This window comes from Jaculus jaculus, chromosome 7 (genome assembly GCF_020740685.1).
Source record: "Jaculus jaculus isolate mJacJac1 chromosome 7, mJacJac1.mat.Y.cur, whole genome shotgun sequence".
Lineage (NCBI taxonomy): Eukaryota > Metazoa > Chordata > Mammalia > Rodentia > Dipodidae > Jaculus > Jaculus jaculus.
The window spans coordinates 145411411-145423513 of NC_059108.1; the positions used below are offsets into that span (position 1 = coordinate 145411411).

At 50.6% G+C, this 12103-nt stretch overlaps 1 protein-coding gene across 1 annotated transcript in view; it reads left to right on the plus strand.

Annotated features, from left to right (window-relative positions):
• Dpf3 (double PHD fingers 3) overlaps positions 1-12103 on the plus strand; it is a 359744-nt gene that overhangs the window by 231879 nt on the left and 115762 nt on the right. The window contains exon 6 of the mRNA XM_004649423.3: positions 5467-5545. Within this exon, the coding sequence (XP_004649480.1) occupies positions 5467-5545 (79 nt within the window). The remainder of the gene's footprint in view (positions 1-5466; positions 5546-12103) is intronic.

The following is a 12103-nucleotide window of genomic DNA, read 5'->3' on the forward strand; positions in this document are numbered from 1 at the left end:
TTACCCTTTGAGCCACCTCCCCACTTCCCGTCTCTTTCCCTGCCATGCTCTGTGCTGCCTGAGACTTTGGCAGTAACAAGGCCCTCAGCAGGTGAAGCTACTAGAAGTGGCACCCCAGGACTACCAAAATCAACCTCTCTTCCTTATGAAGTACCTTGCATCAGGTATCTTTTTTTCTTTTTTCTTTTTCTTTTTTTTTCTCTTTTTTTAAATTAATTATTTATTTATTTGAGAGCGACAGACACAGAGAGAAAGACAGATAGAGGGAGAGAGAGAGAGAATGGGTGCGCCAGGGCTTCCGGCCTCTGCAAACGAACTCCAGATGCGTGCGCCCCCTTGTGCATCTGGCTAACGTGGGACCTGGGGAACCAAGCCTCGAACTGGGGTCCTTAGGATTCACAGGCAAGCGCTTAACCGCTAAGCCATCTCTCCAGCCCTTCTTTTTCTTTTTAATAGTAAGAGAAAGCTGACCAGGGCTGGAGATGGCTCAGCAAGTAAGGTTTCTTTGTTTGTAAGGCCTGATGGGCTGTAAAGCCTGATGCACAGATTGGCACACGTGTCTGGAGTTTGTTTGCAATGGCCCCCCCTCCTGCCCTGCTTATAAATAAATAATGAATAAAAGCTGGCCAATACTATTATAGCTTAAACATACCTCTGTCAGATTTAAATCAATGATCCTTTTTTCTTTTTCTCATTTTGGTTTTTTGAGGTAGGGTCTCACTCTACCTCAGGCTGACCTGGAATTCACTATGTAGTCTCAGGGTGGCCTCGAACTCATGGTGATCCTCCTACCTCTGCCTCCCGAGTGCTGGGATTAGAGGCATGCGCCACCACACCTGGCTTGCAATGATCTTTTTGCTCCTCAATGGCGAGAGGAAGGAAGACCTGTGGAGGGGTGGGTGCTGGCAGGATTGATTTTGGTGGCACAGGAAAGGCTGGTCTTGATGAGAGCCAATGAAAACAAAGATGTAGAGCCAGCATTAAGCTGGGGTGAGTCTGCTGGAGCCAGCACTAGGCTGCCACCTGTTATGTAAGTGGCCTTAGGTGGCTTGGAAGGAGTGTGTGAAGAGGCTGGAGAGATGGCTTAGCAGTTAAGGCATTTGTCTGCAAAGCCAATGGACCCAGGTTTGATTCCCCAGGACCCATGTAAAGCCAGATGCACAAGGAGGTGCATATGTCTGGAGTTTGCTTGCAGTGACTGGAGGCCCTGCCATGCCCATTTTCTCTCTCCCCCCACTCTTTCTGTCTAATAAATAAATAAAAATAAAAAAATTTTTCAAGAGTGTGTGAAGGAGTGAATGACTGCAAACTCCTGTTCCTTGTCCCTGATGGCTAGGTGGCTGGGAAGTCATGCAGGATGGGTTGGTCTGGACTGTGGGAGGTAGACCCTTAGCCTGTAGGTTTCCTGGCCAGTTCAGGAGCAGTGGAGCTGTTGGATTAGGCTGTGGAATAGAAAGGAAATGCAAGGCCTGCTTGGGCCTTTGTAGGAAGGAACAATAGCATTTGGATACAAAGAATGAAGGACGCGATCAACAGGGAGGATCTACTCACTGCCTGGCCGGGTGGGTTGATGCGTCAGTTCAGCAAATGTCTAAGGGCCGGGTGTGGTGGTGCACGCCTTTAATCCCAGCACTTGGGAGGCAGAGGTAGGAGGATCACCGTGAGTTCGAGGCCACTCTGAGACTACATAGTAATGTCTAAGGGTTGCTTAGGAGGTTGGTGCCGCGCCTGGTTCTAAGAATAGTGGAGGCCTGAATAGTTGGATGTCCACCCTGTGAGGGGCCAAGAGAAAATCAACATGAAACCGACACCTGTATGATACAGTGCTCGTTGCTGTGACTAAATATGAAGCAGCATGGAAGGAGAGGAAAGAATGGAAGGGTCCAAGTCAGCGAGAGCTTTCTCGGAGGATTTTGAGCAGGATAAGCAGGATCCTGGGTTGTCAAGCTCGAGTTGTCTAGGAGACTTAGGTGTCACCACCTCGGGAACATCCCTCCCTGTCCCTTCAAACGTCCTGCAGCCACGATTCCTGTTTTGCAGTTGGGGCAATGAAGGTGCAAGAAGTACGGAAGCATGTAGCCTCTCTGCTGATCAGCTTTACGGTGGGAGATGAAATCCTGGCTCCTCACAGGGCCGCGTTCTCCTGCCGCCGGCTCCCCCAGATGCCCCTTCACTGAACCCCCCCTCTTCCGCCTTGCTGAGCCCCTTCCCCTGTCTGTCTGCCGGGGCCTCATCATTCTGCTTGATTCGCTCCTACCTGCTCCGAGGCAGCTGTGACAAGGCTGCAGGCCGAGCATGTCAAGCTGTCCCCGGCTTCGCTGAGAAGGCGTGTGTGGGGCCAGGGCAGTGAGGGTGACCTCAGCATGGTGGGCACAGTGTCCGTGTGTCTGTCGGTGCCTCAGAGAGTGATGGCCAGTGCCTCACAGCGCCTCCTGGGGTCAGCTCTCAGGAATGGGGGCACAAGGAAGAGGAAGAGGAGGAGGATGGCGGTGGCCGGGGTGGGGGCAGGGAGGGAGGCGGAGCGTCAGCGTTTGATTTGAAGAAAGACAAGCTGACACGGCACAGACGGTGGCCTTGGCAGGTGGGTTTGATTATGAAGTGTGTGTATTTTTAGAGTGTGTATGAAGGCAGGCCTGGGGAGTGAGCCTCTGTATGGTGAAGTCCCCAGAGGTGTGTGCATGTGTGAGTGTGTGCACGTGTGAGTGTGTGCATGTGTGAGTGTGCGCTCGTACAGCCCAGGCCTTCCAACCGTGAAGTCCCCAGGGTTGCTTCTGTAGGCCAGGCCCTGGAACTGCCCACTTCCCCTGCACCCCAGGCTGTTGCTGTGCCCTGTTCATCATCTGCTGCCCCTTCATTGCTGACCCTGAACATCTTAGTGGCCTTTCCTTGGCTGGGACTTTTTGCTACAGTGTTACATATGGGGCCTGTGGAGGATTTACACAGGGTTAAAGATATAAACCTGGCTGCTTTCTTTCTTTTTCTTTTTTTTGTTTTTTTGAGGTAGGGTCTCACTCTAGCCCAGGCGGACCTGGAATTCACTCTGTATTCTCAGGCTTGCCTGAAACTCATGGCCTCTGCCTCCCAAGTGCTAGGACTGAAGGCGTACAACACTGTTGCATTCTTATAGCCTCTGTCCTGGGCTACTGAGCAGTGTGTTGGCGACTTTTCCCATTGTTGGGACAAAATGTTTAAAAAAAAAAAAAAAAAAAGGAAGGCCTGGGCTGGAGAGATGGCTCAGTGGTTAAGGTGCTTGCCTACAAAGCCTAACAACCCAGGTTCGATTCCCCAGTACCCACGTAAAGCCAGGTACACAAAGTAGTACATGCATTTGGAGCTGTCTACAGTGGCTGGAGGCCCTGGTGCACCCATTCCCTGTCTGTCTCTCTTCTCTTCATCTCTGTCTACTTGCAAATACATAAATAAAAACATTTAAAGAAAGAAGGAAGGCCTCGTTTGGTTGGCAGTTTGAGGATACAGCCCACCGTGGTGGGAAGTCAGAGCGGTAGGAGAACGAGGCAGCTGGGTGCATTTCAACCCGCAGTCAGGAAGCAGAGTGCCTCAGCAGTCCCAGCCGAGTGCTGAAGGCCTGGATGATTCCTGGAGAGCCACTGGTCTTTAGTTCCTGTTGGAAGGCCAAAGACACTGGCTTCTGATGTCAGCAAAGGGTAGAGGTCCTTACCAGCCAGAAGCCAAGGACGGCAGCTTTTCTTGGTTCTTGTTATATGGGGCTGCCACCTTCCTCTGGGGACAAGTCTTCCTCCCTCAGTTAACCCTTTTTAGAAATGCCCCTAGAGACCTACCCAGAGGTATGTCTCATTAGCGGATTCCAGGTCCAATCAAGTTGACGAGATTAACCGTGGCATGTTGCCAGCAGACTCTTGGGCCAGTCTCTGTCATTTATGAAGGTACAGCACTTCCTGTCAGATCATGTGACCCCCTCCTTCTAGAAAGATGCACACAGGGTGAGGACATCAGGATTCCATCCCCAGATGATCATGAGAGCCAAGGTCTTAGTCCCTGGGTGGAGGCCTGGGCAGAATGCCCAGGGCAGCTCTGGACGAAGCCCACTCCTCCTGGGAAAGCCAAATATGATGGACCAGGCCTGGGCTCCTGAGGCCCTTGGGACGGGGATAGCGCGGCACAGGAACCTGGGCTAACGGCTGTAACTGTGCTTTCTGTTCCCTCAGGACTTGCTTTCAATATGCGTCCCAGCCAGTCGGCACGGGGTGCCTGGCGGGCATCTTCCAGTGTCAGTAAAATGGGAGCGAAGGTGCGGGCGTGGAAAAGGCCCCATTAGCCTGTGGGAACTTTGATAGATAGGGACTGTCTTAGTCAGACTTCTGTTGCTGTGGCCAAATGCCCAAGCAAGCATGTTAAGGGAGGAAGGATTTATCTTGATGCATGGTTTCAGAGCTTTCTGCCCCCGGCTGGCTTGCCCCGTTGCCATGAGGTGGAGCGCATGGCGGTGAAGTCATTCACGTCACTGTAGACGGGAGAAGAAGGGCGCCGAGACTAAGCTATCTCCTTTACAGCCAGGCCCGCGGGGACCTCATTCCTTGAGCTAGAGCCACCGCCTATCAGTTTCCATCAGCTCCCAAAGTAACGCTGCCAGCTGGAGACCAGGCTGCCAACACATGAGCCGATGGGGGACATTTCATATTCAAGCCATCAGATGGGTGTTTCTGCCAGGCTGTCCTGGGTGTGTGTCCTGACTCTGCACTTAGGAGATGAATGACCTGGGACAGGTCACAGAAGCTGTCAGCTGTCTCAGCCTCTGATTATAAAATGAAGATCAGGAGACTGGGCGGGGGGGGGGGGGGGGGGGAGGGTTGGCACCAGCGGTTAAAAGCGCTTGCTTAGAGAGCCTGCCAGCTTAGGTTCAATTCTCAAGTTGCCCACATAATTCCGAGGCAAAAAGTGGCATAAGCATCTGACATCTGTAGTGGCAAGAGGTCCTGGTGCTCTGGTGCGAGTGTGAACACACACATGCAAATAAATGATTAATAAACAATAAACAAGCAAATGAAACGGGGGGTCACTGTGGTGCTCTTCTTGGAATTGTTGAAAAGACAGTGAGATAAGTGTGGTGCAGCTGAGTGGTTTAGGGCAAGTTTCCTCATCTCCACGGGCCTCAGTTTCCTTGCCTGTAAAATAGGGTTGGCCTTGGTACAAAAGGCCGTGATGTGAGCCGGCGCGTGGTGGTGCACGCCTTTAGCCCCAGCACTCGGGAGGCAGAGCTGGGAGGATCACCGTGAGTTCGAGGCCACCCTGAGTCTCCATTGTGAGTTCCAGGTCGGCCTGGGCTAGAGTGAGACCCTACCTCGGAAAAATAAAGCAAACAAACAAGGCTGCGATAAAGGTGCCGTGAGGCTATGCAGGTAGCGCTCCTGGAGCCTCAGAGAGCGCACGCTCAGGGACTGAGTGAATGTCACAATGACACACGTCCCGCACCCAATGTCTCCCCAGGCTCGCGGCTCTGCAGGCGGCAGGAGGAAGCATGAGGCTGCGTCTCAGGAGGATCACGACAAACCCTACGTCTGTGACAGTAAGTACAGAGCCCTGTGCCCTGTCCCCAGTCTACCCTTCCTGGTACCCTCTGATGCTGGCCCTCACCTGGCTCGTCTGTGGTCGACCCCTCCTGCTGCTGCCAGTTCTACAGCCTGGCTCTGCACCGGGCAAGGCTGGCAGGCCCCCGCCCCCACCAACCGCTCTGCCATCCCCTGGATACCACCACCTCCTTCTTGGTTTCTCTGTGGCCCTCTCTCACTTTCTGTCTCTTCGAAGATTCACCCTCTATTTCTTTCTCCATCTCAGAGAGTTATAAGCAAAAGCATAACTCAAAACCCTCCAACAAAAGTACTTGGCTCTTGAGACCTTCCATTTGTTTCCCTTCACTTTCCTCTCTCTCTCTTTCCTGTCCTGGCTAGGGATAGTTATGAATCTTCCCGTGGCGATGACTTACTTTAACAAATGGCTCTCCATCCATCTCCAGCTTTCTTTGCTTGATCCAGAAACCTCTCTGGCGTGGTGGATGGTGACTGCTGGGTTTGAGTGTGTAGATAGAGCCAGGGCAGGGCAGAGGGAGAGGAGTGAGGAAGAACTGTGGTCAGCTTTTGCCTATCTCATGTGCCAGGGTGTGGGGTGACAGGTTCTCAACGTCCTTGCCCTGTGACCTTCTCACTCTCTTTGGTGCCATCTGCATACTACATCTCGAGAACAGCCCTCAAAACCCCACATCTACCGAGCTCCTCTTCCCATTTTATCCACCCTGAGGCCACAGAGGTGTGCCACGTGGATGGCACTGATGTGAGAATGACAGCAAAATCACCAAGGCAGGACCTGGTGGGCATAGTGGTCCCTCTCAGTGCCCATCGCTCTTGCCAGGCCTTACAGTCTCTGTGGAGGCAGAGAGAGCCACTGGATGGAGCACAGGGAATGTGATGGGATGGTTCCTCTTCACTACTCTCTTGACTGGTTGGGAAATATTTTGGTAGAAGAATTCAAAGTACATGATTCCAATTTGGCTGCTTAACATACCATGTAAATGACATTCCTGAGATGACTCCTGTAGGTGACATCACCATCCCCAAGCAAGTGCATACTGGGATGAAGGAAGGCATAGAGAGGGAGTCAAGTCTGATGCCTCTTGGCAATACCAGGAGATACCTACTTTGGCTTCCTTATGGGACATCACTGGGTCCTACTGTGCCAATAGCCTGAGCGGGCTGCGTCTTGGGAGGCAGGTTCTGGGTGGTGGGCCGTGTCTAGTCGGAATAGCCCATTGACCAACAGTGCCAACAGCTGCATGGTCCATTTTTAATTTAATTTTATTTATTTATTTTGGTATTTTGAGGTAGGGTCTTACATTAGCCCAGGCTGACCTAGAATTCACTATGGAGTCTCAGGGTGGCCTCGAACTCACGGCGATCCTCCTACCTCTGCCTCCCGAGTGCTGGGATTAAAGGCGTGCGCCACCACGCCCGGCCTGCACGGTCCATTGTAAGAAACTGTGTTTTCATTATGTGAGTTTCTGCTGTCGCTGGTCCGATGCGCTTTTCACTCTGATTCTGTATCTTTCGTGGAATTTCCTTCCCAGAATAGCCCCACGTAGTCCTAGACACACCCTGGGTTCCTTTTTTTTTCCCCCTTGCTTCCTTTGCCTTCCTATTCTTCTCGTTGCCCCGTTGTCTCTGCCTCTTGGTGGATGAGGAAGCGCCCTTTGTGGGCGTCTTCTAGCCTGGCTCCCCTCTTCCGTGCAGAGCTCTGTACCACCAGCCCCCCACCTAGCTCTTGCTATGTGCTTCTCCTCCAAACCTCCAAGCGTTGTTTATCTTGGGAGGCTTTTAGTGCTCTTTGCTGTTACTCGCTCCTCTCCCTGCATGGTCTCTTTCTCCCCCTGTTCTGCCTTAGGTCCTTGGGAGGCCGCATCCCAGGCTGACATTGGCTTTCTGGAAGCCTCATCAATGGCTTCCTTGGCTCTGCCCACATGTGAGTTCACCCTCTTCCTCTCTCAGTGGAGCAAGGTCCAGTGTGGTGGGCCTTTCTGCACTGTGACTCTCTCAGGACATTGTGTGGCAGCTCAGTAATGAATAGACTTTTATTTTTATCTGGTGCCCTTGGGATACAAATGACCTTTGGAGGGGTCATGAAGCCCAGTCCCCCACCCCTGAACTGGGCAAGGAATGCTTTTAATAATCTCTAATGCATCCTAAGTTGAAAGGTGTCTGGTCGCTTTTCTTGAGCATCCCCAGGGATAGTGTCTTTGTAAGCTGCCCTTTCCCCATGATTCCAGCTGTGCTTTGAGTGATTGTTTCTCCTTAATCAGAGCTGGAAATGCTCTTCCAAGACCCCTTGTCTTTGGATCTCATTCCCCAACAAATACGCAATTCAGCACTTTTGACTAGCATCTCTTGTAATCTTGGGGTTAACCTAGTGTCTCACCCCCAAACCTTATGCAATTCTGCTAAGAATTCCCTTCCAGCTCCGTGTTTACAACACTGCCACCGCAGCATCAGAGAGTGGCAGATGCATTCTCTTGTTTTGTTTCTACACCATCTCTTGGCACGACCCTCATCTGTGTGAACATCCCACTGCCGAGTGCACATCTAACCCACTTCCCGGTCAGTGCCCGTCTGCCCTGTGCCAGGGTCTCTCCAGGTGTGTGGTCTTTTCTTCTTATGCATTTGGTTATGCCCTCTTTCCATAAATGACTCTGTGTTTGGCCCTGTTGAGTCTCAATAAACAGAAATAGTAATGTGCGACTCCAATATACAAGATTCAATAAAAGCAAATTTAAAGACATTGCCCAGTAGTTAAATTTCATTCTCTACACATTTGTGATCTCTGTCATCTTTGTATCGTCTGTGGTTTGATCTGCATTGTTCCCACTCCATCTTTGGAGTTATTTATGCAAATATTAGGTCACCTTGGACCTCAAGACCCCCCTCTGGGCTTATGTGGAGTGGTAGTAGCCACTGTTCATATGTGAGTGTGTTTAACCCTTCCTGGCATGTGTTCCTGAGTATGATTGTCTTGTTGTGTGGTGGGTGCAAGCTTCCTCTTCACGATGGGTGGCTGAAATATTATCATAACAGATATCTTCAGGTGATAGATGGTTTTGCTTCTTGCCTTTCACTCAGCCATTGAAATTATTCCATCTCAGAACTATTAAATCTCTGAATGTAATTTATTATTTTTTTTACCCAAGCTATGGCGTGTGTATGAATGCTTCATTTTCCAGCAAGTAACCAATCTCTATTAATTATCTCGAAAGTTTAGCATGTTTAAGGATTAAAATTCAGTTTCTTTCCTTTCCATCTTTTTTTGCCTCAGGAAAAGTGTTCATTACCTACCAGTGAAGCAACAGAATAGGACTTTGTGGGAGAAGGCTGTTGGTATGGGGGGTGTGGCCTGGACGAAGTGCACAGGAATGACTAGAGGCACATGAAGATTGCAGATTCCAGGACCTCACAACAGAGCTCCTACGTCAGAACCACAGGGGCCAAGCCCAGAATCTACCTTTTCTGAGAGCTTCTTGGGGGATTTTTCTCTATGCTGCCGTATATTGCAAGGCGATGGCTCTTAGTCTCTGACTGCTCAGCTCTTTTCAGTGGTCCTTGCCTCTACCCTGGAAATCCTAAGGCTCTAGAATTCTCCAGGCATACCGCCATTATTGGCTTGCCTCGCTGTTTGAGTTGGCCTCCGTTGACTCTTTTTCCTTGTTAGTTCTTTTAACAGTGATAAAACTCAGCAGTCTAGAATCAAAGTCAGCAACCCACCACCTGATTTTAATTTGCTTAGTCGCTTGAAATCCTAATAGTACCGTTAGCCCAAGTTCTAGGTGGAGTGCTAAGTGGGGGCAGAGGTGAGAAAGGAGGCCTTGGGGATGAGCGCCTGGGATGCTTTCTGTCCCATTCCCAGAGCTGCTTCTCTTCTTCCTCAGTGCTCCTGGCTCTGCTCAGCTCCAGCAGCATCATGGCCACCAGGGCAGGCTGCTGAGGAGAGACCCACTTTCACATTTTCTTTGTTCGTGGAGCATGATTGAAAAGATGATGATGCTGTTTCTAAGTGCCAGGCATCCTGAGAGGAGCAAGACAGCTCCCCTATTTTTGCTGGGCACAGACAAGTTTCTTCTGAATTTTAGTAATGATTGCCATTAACGTGTGCCCCAGTGTGCTTAACATTTGCACATACTACCTCTATGATCTCCCACAGTGATCTTGAGACAGGGATAGCTGACCTCACTTTAAAAAATATAATGTTATTTATTATATTTGCAAGGAGAGCGAGAGAGAGAGAGAGGATGAGAGAGCAAGAGCATACCAGGAACTCCAGCCATTCCAAACTCCAGATACACGCATTACTTTGTGCATCTGCCTTTACATGAGTCCTAGGGTATTGAATCTGGGTCATTAGGCTTTTTAAGCAAGTGCTTTAATCACTGAACAATCTCTCTAGCCCTTGATTTTTTTTGAGGTAGGATCTCACTTTAGCCCAGGCTAACCTTGAATTTACTATGTAGTCTCAGGCTGGCCTCAAACTCACTGTTAACGTCCTACCTCCTCCTCGAGAGTGCTGGGATTAAAGGCGTGTGTCACCTGCCCAGCTGACGTGAAGAAAATGAAGGCCCAGAGAGGTGCAGGGACTTGTTGCAGTTCATACAATTGGTCAGTACTCACACTAAGCTAATACCTGCAATCCTAGGACTCAGGAGGCTGAGGTAAGAGGATTCATGAATTCACGATCAGCCTTGGCTAGAGTGAGATTCTGCATTAAAAAACAAAGCCAAAGAGAAACAAAGTGCCCACAGTAAGATCTGAATTTTTTCTTTTAAAAATATTTTATTTTTATTCATTTGAGAGAGAAAAAGAGAAAGAGAGAGAGAGAGAGAGAGAGAGAGAGAGAGAGAGAGAGAGAGAATGATATGCCAGGGTCTCCAGGGTCTCCAGCCTCTGCAAATGAACTCCAGATGCATGTGCCAACTTGTGCATCTGGCTTACATGGGTCCTGGGAAATTGAACCTGTCTCCTTTGGCTTTGCAGGCAAGTGCCTTAACCACTAAGCCATCTCTCCAGCCCTCAATTTCTTTCTTTGACTCTAGAACTGATATGGCCTAGGACATCTCCCTACCAAACTGTTGGTTCAACCTGCCCTCCCACCATCGATTTCTCCCAAGAGCGGAGGGAAAAAATGTTGTAGAAATTAATTAGTAAGCATGCATTCTTTATGAGGTGAAGCCCTGTGTACTATTGATGGTTTCTAGGGTCAGGTTGGTAAGCTGGAGCCGGGTAGCCTTTGTAATTGAAGTGGAATGGAATAGATATAATTCTAGCCTTTTACATTTGAGTCAATTAAAATCACCTACAACCTGCGTATTAGGGTAGATTAGTGACGAAAGACAGACAAACAGGCCTGAGGCCTTACCTCAGGGTCATGTCTGATACTCCAACATCAGGCTGGCCCTCCCAGGTCCACCTTCCTGTTAGTGTGCAGTCTCTTTATTCCAATACTCTAGCTCCTCAGGTATGGCCTGTGAAAAAGTGACCGTGTCACAGAAGGCCTCCCTTAGTTATCTTTCTCATCACTGTGACAGCGTATCTGAAATGAGCTTTGCAAGGAGGAAGGATTGCCTTTGGCTCGCCGTGTGAGAGGGTGCGGTCAGTCCATCAAGGTGGGCGTAACGGGCTTCGTGGTGGCTTGTGGACGTGGCAGCAGGAAAACAGGGCTGCTTCAGTCCATCTCAGCAGAGCAGAGCGCCTGGCCAGCAGCAAGGCCAGGCCACGATCCCCAAGGCCTGCTTCCCCAGCGATCGATCTACTTCTACCAGCTAGGCTGTACCTCCTCAAGGTTCCCCAGCCTCCCCAAAGAGCGCCCACCAGCCGAGGACCAGTGCTGGACACCTGCGGGAAGACATTTCACGCTGAAAACGTAGCAAGCCATACTTGAGTCCGGTGGGCACACTGCCAAACTAGAGCCTGTGGTCCCTTCTGCTCTGAAATCTTGCATTCTGCTGGAGGGAGAAGGGATGGGTTAACGCAGGTCTTGACCCAGCTCTGTCCCTCACTGTCTACGGTACTCTTAGAAGTCTGGGCTTTTCTGGTCAGCACCCATCTCATCTCTGCACCGTGAGATCTTTCCTCCCACGTGGCAGGTGGCGTCACAGCGAGGCTCTTGGCCCAGGGGACCAGGTGTCTCAAGGGCAGGAGGGGGGAGCATGTTGCGGGATATCACGGAAACCGCTTGAGGGCCCAAGGATGGGTGATGGGTGGGCGGGCAGCCTTAGTGTGGACCCACCGCTGTCCCAGGAAATCTGCCTGACTTGACTTGACTTCACTCCAACCTGACCATGGTGAGGAGCAGCAGAGGGTCATTGTTGTCTTATTAAAACTTTATTTTGGAGGGCATGGAGGCCCACGTCCTCTGAGGATCATGGGTTTGTGCTTCAAACTGCAGAGGAAGAGCCAATAATAGGGCCTTCTGGGCTCTTTGCTACTGAGGGGAAGCAGGGCTCATCGCTCAGTTTTCTCTGCCATGATCTTGCAAATCCTTGGGTTGGCATGTGTGTATGGGGCGGGGGCTTGGTGTGGGGCAGAGGGTGCATGGT